This window comes from Puma concolor, chromosome D1 (assembly GCF_028749965.1).
Source record: "Puma concolor isolate L17-30 chromosome D1, mPumCon1.1.hap2, whole genome shotgun sequence".
Taxonomy (NCBI): domain Eukaryota; kingdom Metazoa; phylum Chordata; class Mammalia; order Carnivora; family Felidae; genus Puma; species Puma concolor.
In genome coordinates, this window is record NC_141676.1 from 87,816,100 (window position 1) to 87,833,620 (window position 17,521).

At 42.5% G+C, this 17,521-nt stretch overlaps 1 protein-coding gene across 6 annotated transcripts in view; it reads right to left on the reverse strand.

The window, feature by feature from the left end:
* Positions 1-3,448: 3,448 nt before the first annotated feature.
* NTM (neurotrimin) overlaps positions 3,449-17,521 on the reverse strand; it is a 949,272-nt gene continuing 935,199 nt past the window's right edge. For 4 of the 6 annotated variants that reach the window (XM_086678647.1, XM_086678651.1, XM_086678649.1 and 1 more), the window contains 2 exons: positions 14,923-14,955; positions 3,449-9,923 (listed from right to left, as the gene is read on the reverse strand). In XM_086678647.1, the coding sequence (XP_086534773.1) occupies positions 9,823-9,923; positions 14,923-14,955 (134 nt within the window). In that variant the 3' untranslated portion in view covers positions 3,449-9,822. The remainder of the gene's footprint in view (positions 9,924-14,922; positions 14,956-17,521) is intronic. The other 2 variants (XM_086678648.1, XM_086678650.1) reach the window with 1 other exon arrangement.

The following is a 17,521-nucleotide window of genomic DNA, read 5'->3' on the forward strand; positions in this document are numbered from 1 at the left end:
GAAGCACTAAAACTTAAATTTGTTGTTTCTCCTTAGCCTATAGATTTGGTCTGTTTTTCTGTACATGCTCACTAGTCATCTACCAAAGCCTACACTTTCCAATGTTAAGGGCATGCACACAGAACTGGTCACAGGATGTGGGAGTGTATGGGTGAGGCATGTGGAATTCTGAGGGTGGGCCAACTGGGGGAATCCATGGATGAGGTATCACAAGCAAGCAGCTCATGGGAAGGCTTCCTGATGGAGGCTGTGATCAGTCAGTAGGATCTTCATTCTTTTTTATGTCTTCCTAGAGTTCTATCTGCCACTCTTACAGCCTTTTTCAGCCGCCCAGTCATCCAGCTCATGACAATACTCGGGATGGAGTGAGAGGGAAATGGGCCCCATCTGGAGAAGATGAATGCTTACTCACACAATTTTACTTTCCCTTGTGGGAGAAATCATGGATTGAGAAGGTATCACTTGGTACTGAGCTGTGCTGCCTTGAAGAAAGCATTATGCCAATAAAGTCAGACTGTCCTCCTACCCTCTCCAAGGTAAAACTTGAATTTTTAGCTCTAATGCTAAAATAGAACTTCTCTGCTGGAAACCCAGGCTTCCATAAAAGCTCTCAAGTTCATGCTTGATCTAAGATTGTGTTCTCCAGGGGCTCCATGACTGTCTGAGAGAGGTTGGAGCCAGTTCATGGTCACTGCAGGGTCCAAAGCCAGACCAAGGTCTATATGTTTGTTACTTGATGCACAGGAAAGCAAGGCTCCTCTGGTCCCTAGGAACATGGTGCTGAATCCCACAGTTCCCACAAAGACCCTTCTGCTTGTGGGTGTGTGCCAAATTGTTGTTGAAAGCAGGTATTTGACAAGAATGTCTTATCAGCCATGTTGTTGATGTCACTCCTCAAGGACCTTTTGGACTAATGGAACATGGGAGTTCTTTGGTAATTGTTCTTTTCATGTGCCTAATCTGGATTAGTCACCAGATGACTAAAGCTGGATAAATGTGTTTGAGTCAAAACAGCTTTTCTCCCTCAAATTAACCAAGTGGCTAGGATGTATTTATGCCATTTATGGAGTAGAACTGCCTCAGAGGTCTACCAAGCCCCTGACAATGACCTCGGCTAATGTGTAGCTCCGGTTACTATATATCTAACTCAAAGTATTAGGAATATATATTTCCAGGTATAGCCCAACTAGACCACATTTCTTTCCTCAATGTCATAATTACTCCCAGAATGCCTAGTGTAAACAAAGGAGTACTGGAACAACTCTATGGAAGTGATATTTTCCCCACAAAATTCTTAAATCTCTAGTTTCTTAATAAAAGGTAGGCTGTACTAGAGGAAGGGAATAGGGAAGAGAAAAGATAAAGGGAAATGTGTAAAAAAATGTTACTAAAGAAGACATGGGTGAGCTAGGCTAGCAGGTTATTTAATCAGAGAGGCTCTCTCATTGATAATTCAAGGATATGTCTTAACATGCTATGTTTGTTAATGAAAATAGTCTATGCCTCTACTCATAAATTCCAGTTTGATGCCCAGTGTTCTGGAGCTCAGATAATCCTATGCCATGGACTCTACCTGACTGATTATTCTTTTATATTTTTGAAGACAAGGAATGATGAGACATTAATATAGAAGCTCCTAGTATGCCAATGTTTAGAAGAATGACTCTACATGTGGCTTGGAAAAAAGACAGGTATTAATGCAAAAATGATCAGGAGGCCAGGGTGTCTGACGTATTTGTAAAGCACCAGTGTTGAGGTACGTGCAAGAATGGCAACAAACACCTTGTAATGAATTTGCTGCCCTTGGGCTGCTGTGATAGAGGGCGATTACTTCTGACTGGTGAATTACACCGTGGAATATTGATTTCTTTGTTCAGAACTAGGCCTGGGCAAATGGTTTGCCTGACCCTTTTACACACGTGCTGTGCTAGTGTTGGCTCAATCAAATGCTTAGTAGATGAAGAAAGCCTTTCATTCTTGGAGGGAGGCATCCTGTACCCAGAACATGAGGAAGAAAATGCTAGTGAGTGGGATGAATTATCCATTATTCTGGATCATGGAGGGTCTGGTGAATTAGTTTTTGTTAAGTAGAATGTCCCAATGACTTTAGGCCTAACAAACATGGGGGAAAACAGTGCTGATTTAATTTCCTTGGCTTTCTGTGTGCTATGAGCTGTGTTGCTGACAAGAAGAGTCAGAATTACTAGCTATTACAAATAAAAGCACCAAGAAGTTTGTTGTTACCTAAACTGGTGTCATTGTCCGAATAAGGAACATTCTCTCAGTCAGTCAGGAGAAAGAGTTTGTAGGCAAAGAGCTTGTGCAGCTACATCATTACTAATGATTAGCTCTAATCCATATGCGGCTCCCTGGGTGATTCCAAAAGTTGCTGTTTTTTGTTTATTTGGTTAAAAATCAATGCATGTAGGACACAATTCTTATCAAATATATTTGAGAAATGTAGGCAACCTATAAGAAAAATCCAGAGTGAAATTTCACAGTAGGGTTCTTTAACATGGATTTGGAATAGTCCACAAACCATCCATAACCATCTAGAGCATTTTGTAAGCATTTTTTAAGCATGTGGACTTGTTTGGTTTTCTTGTATTGAGAATGTGATTGTATTTCTTCAGACTCTCAAAGAGTAGCCTGACATCCAGAGCTTTCAGAATGGTAGCCTTTTAAATCCTTATTTCCATGCCAGAAAAAGAGGCCCTTCCTAGTCGAGTGTGAATAGTGATACTTCTTACATACCTCCACAAGACCAATTCAAGTGTGGACTTGTCTTGTTTTGGGAAATAGATATGAACAATGAAAGATTGGAGAAGGAAGGTCCAGAGGATTTCAGAGCTTGGGAGGCCTTTTGTGACCAGCTTGTCCAATATTCATTTTAGCAATTAGGAAAACAAGGCCCCAGAAGGTATAGTGGTGACCTATTGCAGATCTCACTGCAAACCCTAATGCAGCCTTCGGCTGCCTGTTTCATATTCTCTCTATTCTACCCATACTCATTCCTCAAAAATGAGGGGAAGTTGGCATGTAATAGCATATACTACCTTTACTATGCAAAATGAAATCTGATTGTATTTTGCCAAGAGCCATCTAGGAATGGTGCTCCCAGTGGCTGATTAGGAAAGAGGCAGGACTTTGCCTTACCCTCTAAGAACTTACTTTTGGCACTACAGAACACATTTGCATATGCATATTTAGACCCCTGCACACATACAGGCTCAGGAATGAGTTATACCTTTTGAATTTCTTCTCTATCATTTTATTTTCATTTTCCTTGTTCATTAAACTCTAAGATGGACACTTAGAGAAAATAATGTTGTATTTAATAGACAGCATCTATTACAGTACATCTTATTTCTTTGCTGTCTTCCTTTCCAACTGGTCAAGTACAAATGAGAATTGTGGGCAGGAGTGAAAAGAATGACAGGGCACTGGCTCAAACTGGTAACATGGTATTTATTTTCATTTCCCTTCTTTTTCTACCTCCTCCTTCCAAAAGAAGACAAGGAGTCCTCACTCATGTGTGTCCTCTATGCTTTGGGCTCTTTTCCCCTTTGCAGTTCATAGATACAGGAGATATGGCTTGATGGCTCCACCTAAACCTTTCATCAACTTTGCAAATGAAACTTCAGAAGAAACTAAAGCTTAAGACAGTAGTAGCCAGGGACAAACATTTGGAAAAAGGGATCAGGGACCATGAAGATTCGAACACCAAGCTCAGTCAAGTCTTTGCCCACTGTCTCTTACAGCCTCATGCTCTTCCCAGAGGAGGTAAAAATGAAGCATAGAGTCTAGGATCATCATGAAAAGTGAGGGGCATTAAGTGAACTTAGAATTGGACCAACAATGCACATATGTCATATGAGACCCACACAAATACTTCTGGACCCTTGAGCAGAGCACTTACCAGAATGATGTGATATAATTATTAAAAATCTTATCTGGAGACCTCTCTTTTCATTACTCTCTCTTATTATTTTAAAGATGAATTTGGGAATAACAGGTGCCATCTATTTTGAAGGATTAAGTAATTTAATAATTACAGTAAATACTTCCCCACACGGATGTGCATGTGCATACACATACAAGCATGCACACACACATTCCTAGAGAGAACTCTGAGTATTTTGCGTATCTCCAATACCTTTGACTTCCCTAGACTTTTAGTTGTATGGCAACTTATTCTCTTGTTTTATTTGTGTCATATAGAGAGCAAAATTGAACAGCAGCTTGGGGATGACATCATTTTCTGTTCCAGAAAAAGTCATTGTCTTTCAGTAGATAATACTCCTTTCCAGGTGCTGCAGTGGTCATCCCTAAAATTCTCCTTAAGGAGTCATTCCAAAAATCTGCAGAAATGGCAGCTTTGATCATGCATGTCCCCTTCTTATAAGCCATTCTGGAACAAAGACAATGCATCAGCTCTGGAACTCACCCTGATCCACACCTTCCATTGCCATTTATCAAAAACACAGCTTTCCCAAGTTTTTCTTGTAGAAATCTTATAGAATCTGAAATTACAAGATTGAATTTTAAAGATAGAAAATGATTATTAATCTTCCATCAATAACACCTTATGTAAAACATAAGAAGAACCCAACTTGCTAGTAATAGAATCTGGACTATTTCTTAATTCTACTGGTCAACAGTTTGGTTCTGTATCCAAAGTGCTGTACTGATATTTAGAACTTCTAAAATCAGAGTCACTGGAAACCAGGTAAATGCTATGGCCATTGCCAACATATGTTTCTAGGAAGTTTTAATCACATATGTATTCTGCCAGAGGTATAATTCATTTTCAAATAAGGCTAATAATGATCCCTGAAGTATAGAAATAAATTCATGTACTTTAATATGCCAGAAGCAATGTTTAAGTTATATGGAAGTTTGCATGGGGGTAAGATCAACATTCAGAAAATGAAAGCCAAACTAAACCCCCTTCATAAAAAAAATAATACACCAACATGCATTAGACATAAATTATAAGAAGTGATTATGTCTTGAGCTCAGGAATTGGAAAGTCTTTTCTACAGAAAGCCATGTTGTTCTAGTCACATAATGTGGAGAGAGATCCCATCTAGTCACAAGATGGGAGAGAGATATGAAGTTATAAGGGACAGTTAGAAGGAAGATGCAAAGACTCAGAGAGATCTCAGTTGCTCACAAATCATGGAGATATTAATTTGCATTTATTGCCTGGGAGAAAGATAGAGTTGGACCCTCATGGAAATAGTGTCTGAATTAAAAACAGAGAGGTAAGAGCTGATGCTTTAGAGTTACCTGACTGAGCAGTGTGTAGTGACAAAGGAGACGCTAACCATACAATCAAATCCCAGTGAGCAGGTTGTGAACCAAATTAGTTTTGGGATTCGGTTTAAATTAAAAATAAAAAATACTGGAAAGAGGTATTATTTAGTGCCTCTCTTAGATACCACTACTCACAGTTCTTTTAAGTTGCTTATCTGATGAAGAATAAATGACTGGCATGTGCATATACATATGGCCATAGAAGCACCAGGGTGTGTAGGCTCATCATTAGCAGGGACTATCTGCTCTGTCACATATCTCTTTTGGATAGATTTTTCTCCTCTCATGAGAAGTACCTCAAAATTTTACCATTGGAAATATAAAAAAAATTGTAGATGTTTTACTGATCCCAGATTTTACATGTTTTATATCAAGTGCACACATTAAAGGGATATTTCTGTGATTGATTGGTGTGACTGTCCTCTGTTCTAAACAGAAATATACAATAAAGATAGGTTGGGCTAGTGAACTGTGTTAAATTTCAATCATATTTTAGTATTAATTCATTTGCTAACTTATCTGCAGCTTAAAGAACAATACCTATCATTCATCATCACCATCATTATCACCATCCACAGCAACAAAAGCAAACATTTGGGGATAATCTACTGTAATTATAGCTCCAGATCTGCAAGTTCCAATAATCACAAGGCAGTCCTTGGACAAGTATTGAATGCTTCAGGTTAGACATCTGATCCTACTGTGTAGAAACATTTTGTACCTAAGTATAATTCGTGAGCCATTGAACATCTGTGTGGATAGAAATGTATAGATATTCTGTTGAAAGAAGATGAATGGAGTTCTTCAAGAGTTTGCTTGGAGTGGGTAGGGCTAGAATATTCTCCACCACCATGCCCCCTAAACACATGAGAGATTGTTATGGGATAAAACCTGCCAGACTTAAAGCATGGTTCTCCCAAAATACATCCCAAAGTTAGGGTGGTGGGTGAATCCTAAAGTGTGACATTGACTTTAGTCCCAAGGATTCTGGTACACTTGAAATCTAGGCCAGCCTGTAGTAATGGTCTTCCATCAGTACCTGTACCAAGAAAGCTAACTTCAGACACTCTTCAGGATGCTTTTCTTCATTCTAATGAATAAGAACTCTCTAGCCAAGCTCCTTTTCCTGAGAAGAGATAGGCCTGAGATTGTCCCTATAAGGTCCTAATCAAAGTCATGTCCTCCTGGATTGGAACTCTAAATCTGGTTAAAGGTCCTTTCTTGTGAGCAAATAGATGCTCCTATTAAAGACTGAAATTTAGCAGATCAGGGAAGATGAGAGAAACTCCCCCTTGCAGCAGAATGCGGGGGTGGGGGGGTGGTTCTCCTATCTGCTGAACCTATCAGTCATGCCAAAGCAGCTTCTACAAGGCACGTGCTCTTTAATAATCAGAGCTCTAATGAACCACAAGATGAGGAGGGCTACAAGTTCACAAATAGGTAAATTTAAGTCTTCCTCATTAATATTACTTTATAGTGTTGGTCGTGACTGAGCAGTCCTCATGGGAGGGTGGCAAAGCAGTGATCTGAAGCATGCTTGGTAAGTATGAAAGAGAAAGATCCGATTCAAATGGAGATCATGTGTCACAGTACTCTCACATCCAAGCAAATTCTGGGAAGTGTTTACTTGCAGATGCCTTGGTACATTTTATTCAGATGTGTTCTGGGCTCAAGTTTAGCAATATGGGAATTACCAGTGTTCACTTTAATCCTGTGAACCATGATCTGCATGCAAATTCTCTCACCAGTGTCTATAGTAGTGTCAGGCAAGGGAGAGCTGAAAAAATCTCACCCATCCACTTTCAGTCTAAGGAGACCCAAATCCCATGTCTTTAGTAATTCTGGGACATATGGGAGGGGATGGCTGCAATGCAGCCAACATCTGTGAGGTTTGGCCAGACTGCTCCAGATCATGCTGCTGGGAAGAAAGTGGGTATACCTGGCACGTGGTGATGAGGGTGGAAGGTCAGAAGGACGCACAGACAGACCTGAAGTCAACAGTATTTTCTCAATTATGCTAGTAACAGCCAGAAATGAAACTATTCCTTTCTAAACATTGCCTATTCCTCTCAGGTAGAATTGACCCCCGAGGACCCAAGTACCGTAATTCCTGAATGTTTTGGCTCTGACCTTATTTCTGCCTCTCAGTGAATCTTCAGCTGCTTACTTAATTCCCAGAATCAATCCGAACAGATTAGAATTATGTGACTACTATTTTGGATTAAAATCTACCTTTTCTCTTAATTTGTGACCAGAGGCAAGGTTTGTGAAGGGAAGAGACTCCCCCAAACACTGGTTGGTAGAATTTGGAAATATATATTACTAACCCACAATGTTTTAAGCTTTCTGTTTTTTTTGTTTTGTTTTGTTTTTGTTTTTTCTTTCTTCTTTTTGTGAGAGCTGTGCTACGCTGTCTCACAGAAACAATCACACATAATAGCCTTCCCTGAACTGGGCTTGACATTTTGCCCAGCTTATGAGGTGAGGTGTTTGGACATGAGCAGGATGCCACAAACCTCGGCCAGAACCTTCTTGAAGGCATTGGAGGTCATGAGACCCAGCCCTCCTTCGCTTCTGTTAGGAGGATGAAGGTGGTTTCCAGAACCCGTCTGTCATCAGAGCACTTCTACAGAAAGAACCCATTCCACCCAAGGAGGGAGCGAAAGACCATTAGTCTGATTCAGATGTCCATTTCCCTCCATCTTCTTCACTCCTGAGCCAGGTGGGCTCTCTGGCCCCTCACCCCCACCCTACCCCGCTTGAGAATGAGTTACCACACCAGGTGAAGAGGGACATGGAACACTTTTTAATGTCAAGTCAGAGACAACCCCCCCTCCCCTAGTCCCCAATCCCACTTTCCCTCACCACATCCAGGACCCCTCCCCGAGGCCTCTCTGGTTCCCAGACTTCGGGGGAGGAAAAAAAGTTATCTAAAAACTGCATTTTCTTCTCTTTCATACACACGCACACAAAGGTGAGAAATTAAATAAAACGAACCAAGAGGATTCAATTCTCCAGTAGTAACAAAGGCATCAGAGATTTCCCACAATGGGCTAAAGCAAGTGGTTACTGACTGTGTGGTTGGTTCAGTTGCTTGCTGTTTACGCCCTAAGACAGGACAGAGAAGCCAGTCCTCCCATCAAGGTCCGGGCCTCCAAGAGCCACACCTGGAAAAGATGCTGCGCCTAGTATTAGTGTTTTGTTTTGTTTTTGTTTTCATTTTCTCTTTTCACTTTTTATAAATGTCTCTGACGTGTAAATAACCAAGGAAATAAAAAGGCAGGAGCTGATTACACAATTACCAGTAAACTCTATCATCTTTTAGAAGATCAACACACAGCTAACGCCATATACAGCATGCAGTAATGTCTGAGAAAGGACCCTGCTGAGAAATAAAATGGCTAGAACTCTAACAAAAAAAATATATGTATATATATACTGTATAATATATGTCATCAAAAGAAGCATAGCCAACAAACTCAAGATACAGTGTGGATCATCCTTCCATTTCTAAACAGCATGTAGAAGCATAGTATTTTCTGCATTAAATGCCAGAATAAGGAGAAATCTGTAGCGCTGGTGGAGATGTTGGTTAAATCGTATGTGGGGTTTTTTTTTTTTTTTTTTTTTGGTGGATTTGACATATCCTTACCAGGTGGTTAATGCCTGGTGGTCCACCAGTTGTAAACCTAGTTTAGAAGTACACTATTTTTAATGTTTAACAAACATACTTCTCTTCACCTTTCATATGTGTATGTTTTTAGTCTTGTCTTGTTTTTGCACTAAATTCTAGACTCATATCAGAAAATATAATTAATAAAATTAATAATGAACCAGAATCCCTTATTATCCATGATGTCCATGTAGTAAAATGAAAACAAACAAACAAAAAAAGTGTAACTTTTTTTTTTTTTTTTTGTGACTGTTGATTGTGGGATTGTTGTAGCTGTCAGGCTGTTTTGTTTAGTCTCCTTTTTATTTTTTTTTCTTTAATTTTGCATTTTGTAACACACACAACAGTGGCACAGTCTATGAACGGGGCCACAGGGGCACATCTGGGTCCGCACGACTCCTTCTGCGTTCGTCTCTATGGAATTGGGAATAGCCGACTCCAGAATTTTCCTTGCTTGGGGTGCGTCAGTGGGCGGAGTGGCTGAGTCCTGCCCACCCTGGTAACAAACAGGTCATGATGCAGCTGCAGGTGGGTCCAGAGCAGGGTGCGCATTCTTTCAGTTTGGGCAAAGGAAGAAAACTCAGCTGTGCGTACTGATCTGCAAGACCTGCAAGGCGATTTTCAATTTCCCTTTGAAATGTGTTTTCCCAAAATTATTCTTTGTTCCCCTCCCTCGAATTTGTGTCCCATTAGGCTCTGTTTCTCTGAATTTTGTTGGATTAGATCTCATAAGAAACGGAGATGCTCTTGCTGCTGTCGGAGTTGCCAGTTGCTGTTGGGTTGGTGGTGGCGGTGGCAGCTTCTCCCCAGCGGGGGAAGTGGCATTCACATCAAAACTTGAGGAGTAGGTGCAAGACCAGAAGAGGTAGCAGCCAGATGCAGCCTGCCCTCCTTGATGTCCCGTTGTTCACTTCACTGACTGCGCCTGGGCCTGTGGAGAGAACAGACTCGTCATGGGCTGCCTGGTCTAAGATGGAACATCTGTCACCCTATGTGCTGTCATTAGGCCTTGCCACTGATGAGGCATCCCTGTAACTGGGACATTTGATGTTCCAGTGCCATATGTGTGTGTAGGGGTGGGGGAGTGGCTGCATTAGAAATAACCATTTACAGCTTGGATCCCATGGATGCACGCTGTATAAGAGGGAACCTTCATTTGCAAAGAGAGAACATGAGGATCAGGTTAAAGTGTGCTGGTGGCCGCTAATCCTCTCTCGTGTTGTAATATGCTAAGGACAAGGCTCAGGGTCAAGTTCAAGAAGGTGGCAGATTATTTAATATTCTACATGGAGTCAAGGAAGTGAAACCTTTGTATCATCTGCATCATCAACTGACCAATCAGCGTGTGCCTTAACCATTTACATAGCTCTCCAGCTGTTCAACCTGTTGTGCTGGGAAGGACCTGTTGGACACAGCAATCTGTCTCCCTGCTGCTGCCACATTGGGTTTGGTGCCTGTTCTGTCAATCACTCTATCGCAGGTCTGGGCACTGGGCTTCTGCCTGGAACACTTGGCCTCTTCCCTATCTGGACAAGGTAATAGCAGACCTAACTCAAGTATCATGTGCCTGAAAGGCCCAAATCAGCCTGCTGCACATTGAAGTGGGATCAAGTAAAAATACAGGTGGCCTTCTGCTGTGAACATGGAAGTGAGAGAAGGCTTATGTGGAAATTGGGATGCAGAGCCTGCCACCGTGCAGGTTTGTGGGTTGGAAATGGATGGCATACTTCCCTGAGAGACACAGCTCCACCTGGCCTGCATGCAGATACTCTGGGAGATGGGGACAAATGTTGGAGGCAAGAAAACTATGAGGTGCATGAAATTTCCCAGCAGTTTGCCTGTCATTTGAAACATCAGCTTTCTGGCCAAGAATGCCCATAAAAAATGGGGCCATGATTCATGAACAGTACACACAAGGGTGGAGGCCCAGATGAGTTAGGTACCTACTGCAGCAGAGAACCTTCTCAGGCTACACCTGCTCTGCCATGCTTTGTTGCATTGAATTTAATGGAAGTATTTGAAGCCGGTATCCCCCCTAAGGCCACCTCCCCATTGTGGTCAAGAAACAAAGCCAGAACCTGCCTGCCTGACTTGGGTGCTAAGAATCAGAGATACTTTTGGCTAATGCAGTTCAGCATCAAATCAAGCTTTCTTGATTTCATATGGGATGATTCCATCACATCCTTGAAGCCCTGGCCTGGGACCACTGCCCATACAATTTTATGTTTTAGACCTTTGGGACAAAACTCTGATTCTGGGGCAGTGGTTAAATAGATGGTCATGAATTTGAATGTATCAGGTCTTCCAATCTCATGTATTTGTGATGTCTGGCTCCCAATATTCCCAAGGCCAGGCATCACAAGTTCTCATGATAAGAAGCACAAAACACAGGTATTCTGTTCTCCACTGGCTGGGAAGTGAACTTCTGGGCAACACAAAACTAAAGGCATCTGCCATGGAATGCCTTCCTTCTTGCAGCCCATGGTGGATACAGGTGACAAAGGAGCATTCCTATTACGCTCCTATCACACTTCAATTTCAGAAATGCTTATCATTTACCAATGATCACTAATTGGCTCTGTCTTGTAAAATGTAACTATTGTGTTTCTATGTAAACCACCACCAGGACTCATTTCTTCATATTCAATCATTGTGTTATTTATACAGCATTCTTTGGAACCCCAGGAGAGAAGCCACTCCCCCTGCCTTCTAGGATGAGGTTGCCTCTCTCTCCAGTGAAGAAGCCCTGCTGCTCTGGGCCACTCCAAGATTCTTCACATTAAGACCCTTGCCTGTTACTGAAGCTGACTCTAAGCCACAAAGGTTGTTTCTGAAGCCAGCAGGCCAGTAGGTCTTTGTGTAGCTGGGTTCTGAGTTTAAGCTGGGATGTCCTCTTGGCTGCATTCCATCTTCCCCCTGTGCAATGCATGGTGATTCTAAGTGTGTTCTATGTGCCTGGCACACCACGCTCCTGGCCAGGCACACATCTGTTGGTGCATGACTCTCTTTCTCTTGCATGTCTTTTGTTCTCCTCAACACTTACACACACAGCTTTGCAGCCCACTCCCCCATTCAGCCCAGCACATTCCCACCATACTCCCAGCCCTGGCCATGGCTCAGAAGATGCCCTGTGGTAAAGTAAAAGGGAATAAATGCCAGGTATCTGAATTTAGTGTCTCTGGGATTCTCACCTGCATTCTCTTCTTTTGGGGCCACCCAGCTAGTGGGATTCTCTAGGGAAGAAAGTGGAGAATTAATGCCACAAGCCAGGCAGAGAGCCCAGCAGGAGCCTGCTTCCTTACCATGTAAAAAAGTCAGAAAACCGTGTTTGCAGCCAGGGCCTCTGCAGCGCTGCAGGGAGGGGCTGTGAGCCGGCAAACCATCCCCAAGACACCTCACAATGGCTGATGCCTCTGCAGGTGTGCTCTCTGGGCACCATGTGCTCTGCTTCATTGCTAAACCCCTCAGAGTTCCTTTGTGGCTCTGCTGCCTGCTGGGAAGCACCACAGAGAGCCAGCAGAGAGAGGTCCTGACCTGTTGTGTCAAAAAACTCTTACCATAGAAGAAAGGAAAAGGCCACCAAGTGCGTCAGAGCCTCCTCCTCTTGCCTGCATTTGTTTCCCTGCCCAACACACAGGGTCTCTCTGCTTCTCTCCTGTCCCAGGCCCACAGGGGACTGTCACTCACTGTGTGGGGCCATATCCAGCCTGCCTCCTCCTTTTCCACATACTTTCTCCCCTCGCCAGCACCCCCCCATCCTTCTCTTGGGCACATCCAGGAAATCTGACCTGGACAAAACTGGTCATAAGGAGGAAGAAACAGGAGTAGACCCTGAAGAAGCATCGAGACGAGGTATTCTAGTCATCCTCCCAAAGGGGACAGCTGCAATCCTCCAATCCATAGAAATTCACAGACTGTGCCTTGCCACCTGTGGCCTTGACCCCTTCAGTTTATTCTTTATGCTAATTCCAGAGCAGTGTTTCTATGATTCCACACTCATCATGACACTAATCTATGTGATTTCTACAGCCTTCATGAAACTTCCCAACTGCTTGGTATAACACTCCCTACATTTCAGAGTCTGCTTGCTATCTGCCTCCTCAGCCTCTTTTCCTGACACATGTTCCTTTGTTTCTCCTCACTCCCTGCCACCACTCCCCACTCCATGCAACACAAGCACACAGACACTACACATACTCATGGTCACGTAAGCGAGTGTGTGTGAACCACATTCTCTTTCCTTTCCATCCTCACATACCCTCTGCCTCTATGCCTGATGTGCTCTCCACCCAAATCACTGCCACTCATTGTTCCAGATTCTGTTCTGGTCCCCATTTACCTCCTCCAGGCAGACTTCCTTGACTTGCTCCTGTTTTGCTTCCACAGCACCATATGTATCCCACTATTAAAATACCTACTATGTGTGTTATAATTCTCTTTATTTGCCTAACATGAATTTCCTCTGCTGTGCTATAAAGTTTCTTAAGGAAGGGTAGGGTCTGTGTCTAACTGGGCCCATGGCAGGTATTTAACAAATGTTTTTTAAAAGAAAGAAGAAACCAGAACATTTTGATGCATACTGATGTGTTCACATTTACTCTGTCTCTGTGTTTTCCTTTCTCTTAAAATTTTACTGAGACAAAAAAGCAAAAGATCAACTGAATCAAAACAAAACAAAAAATTCTCTACCTTTTTTTCTATCTCAATTTCTCTCTTCCAAACATCCTTTCCCTCTTTTTCTATTTCCAATAAAAGTCTCTCAAAGTTCCTATGGTTGAGGGAAAGTATACATAGAAGTAAAACCATATCTATTAGGATTCCAGGAAGAATTCTTACAGTTGGAAAGGTGTCCCAGACCCTTAAAAGCACTCAGGTATGAAATGAGGATTATTCTCTGTGCTTTCATATGTGGACACTTAACCTCAGAGAGCTTAACTCCCTTGACTTCTGTCTCCAAATACAATTTTCTTTCCACCAACTTGGGGCTGTCACTTTGTGTAACTCACACATCTTCCAAGAATGAAGAAAGGAGAGAAAATGAGGCCACAGGGCTTGTCCCACATCGGTACTGGGTAAGGTGGGACCCACACATGGTTTCCCACACTTGCCAGCACATGAAAGAATTCCACGAGATGAGAGTGTTTTGTCTAGGCAGGTGTGGATCACAGCATCCTGGAGCAAGGCCCTCTCAGAGCCTGTGCCAGACAGAGCAGCAACTCAGTCCATTAGCCTGGTGACATGGGCCACACAGATGAGGCCTCTGTTCATCATCCAGCCATGCCTCCATTCTGCCTTAGATGCCTTTATTGCTTTTATTTCACTAGAGAGCTGTGAAAGCCTAAAGAGACTAATCACCAGGACAGTTGGGGTCCCAGAGAACTGTGATGAACATCAATTTAACCATCAAAGACATCTAGTGGGAAGGAAAGCCTCAAATAAGATGTGTTTTATTTGTGGCCAAGTGACTCACCGAAGAACCTCCCCCTTCCTTCCAGTTTCCCCTCCCTCCCCCACTTCCCCTTCCAGCTCCAAGTTAGAAAGAAAGAGAGAACAGGGTAAGTAAAGGATAGCATGCAAGGCCAAGGTCTAAGAAGGTCATCACATTAGAGCATCTGCTTGTGAGGAGAGGCTGGTCTGGTCTGGAGCAGCCAAGACATGGAGCTATTCTGGGCCCTGGCAGGTGCTCATTAGTGCTGCCAGCAAACAGCAGTTAGAGGTCTGCAAGTGGAAGCTACCCAGGGCGAATGGCATATCCTTGGAGACAGGTTAATCTAGATTGGCATAGACATGGCCCAAGGTCAGGGAGGACTCCCACTGGGCTGCTTGTGGGGTTAGCTCAGAAGAGAAGGCATGTTGGAAGAAAGTGAAGAGTTTTGGATACCCATCCCCACCCAGGCAGCAAGCAGGTGCCTGGAAATAAATATACCAACCTTTCCAAGGGGTCAGAGCTGTAGTTTTCACTTCTAAAAGAAATTAAAAACAAGCCACTGTTAAGGTAGAAAGCAGTCAGAGTCACTTGGTTTGTCCTCTGATGGTTCTGGGAAGGAGCTGGTTCTCCCAGCCCAGGGCCTTCCCCAACCGTTCTGCACTTGCCTCTTGCTGTCTTGACCACAGTCCAGCTCTTGTATGTGCACCTCTCTTTTTTGTTGGGAAGTCAGTTGCCATAAGGTTGAGTGGGGGGATGGGGAAGGATATGACTGAGGGTCAGATTGGCTCATTAATCCAAAGAGAACCAACACACCCATCTGATCATAGCAGGAAGCTTGGTACACGCTGGAGCCTGAGGCCCCAAGCCAATAATACTTCTTTGTACAATTTTCTTTCTTTGGCCACTGGACTATCCCCTAGTTAAAGTCTGTAGGCCTCAAGTATAAAATTGGCTGATACAAATGGATTATATTATAAAAATCTGAATGTAGGTGCCCATGCTACATTGAGATGTAAAACTTTGGCATTTATCTGCACATTTTACAAAAACTGTGCCAGAGGAGCTCATACCTGTGATACCTGACTTCCCTTGATGAGTCAGACTATATAGCAAGCTGGTCCAGAGGGACAATCTCAGGCAATAAGACCCACACCTATGCTGCTACACTTACACTTGCTAAGTAAGACCTGCCTGTGGAAATTTACTGGGATGCCAGCTCTTCTTTGATGATTAGACCACAAAAGACCCACATTTCACCAGCTGCAGGCCTTCAGAACAATCCATAGAGACTTTCCTGCTAATAGCAGATGTCCTGAGTCGTCAGAAAGTGGTCCAATCTCTAACATTTTACTTGCCTCTTTAACTAGGTGTCTGCAATAGTTCAGCCTGGATGCAAAGAGGATGGAAAATCCTTTCACAATGTGTATGTAGATCAGTGATTTACATTTTAAATATTTCATAATTTTATTTGTCAGCTATACATCAATAAATCTGAAAATAAAAAAATGCATTAAATTCTTTGCATCAAGGTGATACCGCTCTCTGTGCAAAGGTCCTTGCATATAGAAGGAAAGGCAACCTGGATGTAATTTAACCTAAACTCAACTAAAATATTTAACCAAAATCAGATGAATAGGTATGTATGCATTCAAGCTATCTATTCTTTAGGGTGCCCGAGATATGATATCCCTCTTTAACTAAGTGGACCTTGGCAACCTTGGGAAGCCACTCTAAAAAAAAGTAAGGGATAATCCATGATCACAGAACAAAGGTATGATTCACAGAAGATCTGTCACATCAAGATGGTAAAGAAAAGCCTCATTGTGCATTTAGCAAGGACAGTCTCTTGGAGTGATTGTTGGGGACTAGAGACCCACCCCAAAGCCAATGTGGGGTTATTTTCCCAAAATGCCTCACTCAGGTACCACTGACTAGAGTTTCTCTGTACCAAGAAGAAGGGTGACTGGCAGGATGGAGGATGAAGAGAAACTCATGGAGGGAAAAAGTAGTCATAGGCCTTCATCCCCAAACCACAAGCAGTGCAGATGTACGGTACATTTGAGAGAGGGCAGCCACTGACTTATGGGGTGCTGGTTTAAACACTGCTGTAGGAAGGACACAGGGAAGGGTTCTACTTAGTAGTTTGGCTTGCCAGAACATCGAAAGAGAAGTGAACTAAAAGTGTAAGTTTCCACAGGGCTCTAGACACCTGTTGTGATTTTATGTAAGGCAAAAACATCTGTAAACAACTTTAGCTTAATTGTTACCATCCAGCTATTCTGTCTCCTGAACTCCAACACACACTACTTGAATAAGAACAATACTCTTCAGTGACCATTTCAAATTGTCTAATTAACTGGAATGTCCTTCTGTCCACCTTACATCTCACCACAGTAAGGGGGTAATGTTGCCATGATATTGTCTGTATTACCCTGATATTACCCTGATGCTATACTCCATCCCACTCCAAGAAGAGATGCAGAAAGGTTAACATGCTTTCTAGATCATGGTCTACATGCTATCACGTTGTGTCAGTTTGAAGAAGTATGAGCCTTGCTTGAGCCTCCAAGCCACCCATGGAGCACTAGCCACCAATAACCTCATGTTTTTGAGTTCATTGTTGGCTATCAAGAAAACAAACAATCCCTGAAAATCCAAGCATGTATTTCCTTGGCAAGAACTTGACTGAAATTGGTGAATTTTGTTGATATATTAATGAGAAGCCAGGTAGAACTGGATAAAATATTCAAAATAAAGTATAAGAGAAAAGAAAAAGAAGAAAAAAAGAAAAGAAGAAAAAGAAAGAAAGAAAGAAAGAAAGAAAGAAAGAAAGAACCACTCCCCTTAAGCCTGCAAGTCAGTATCTGTAGTCAATCCATAATGTGATCTTTTTTGCCACCGGAAACAATGTTAGCTAAATCTAAGTACCTATGTAAACACTGGGTTTCTGATTCTAGTGTGCAGAGAAGAGCTGGTTGCATGCCAGGATGGATATATTCACCTTCTAGAAAGAGGTTGAGAAAATGTTTTTTATACCTTCAGTATTTAGACATTCTGTGTGCCATAGAAATGCTCACTGCTAGACAGCTGGGCCTAATTCA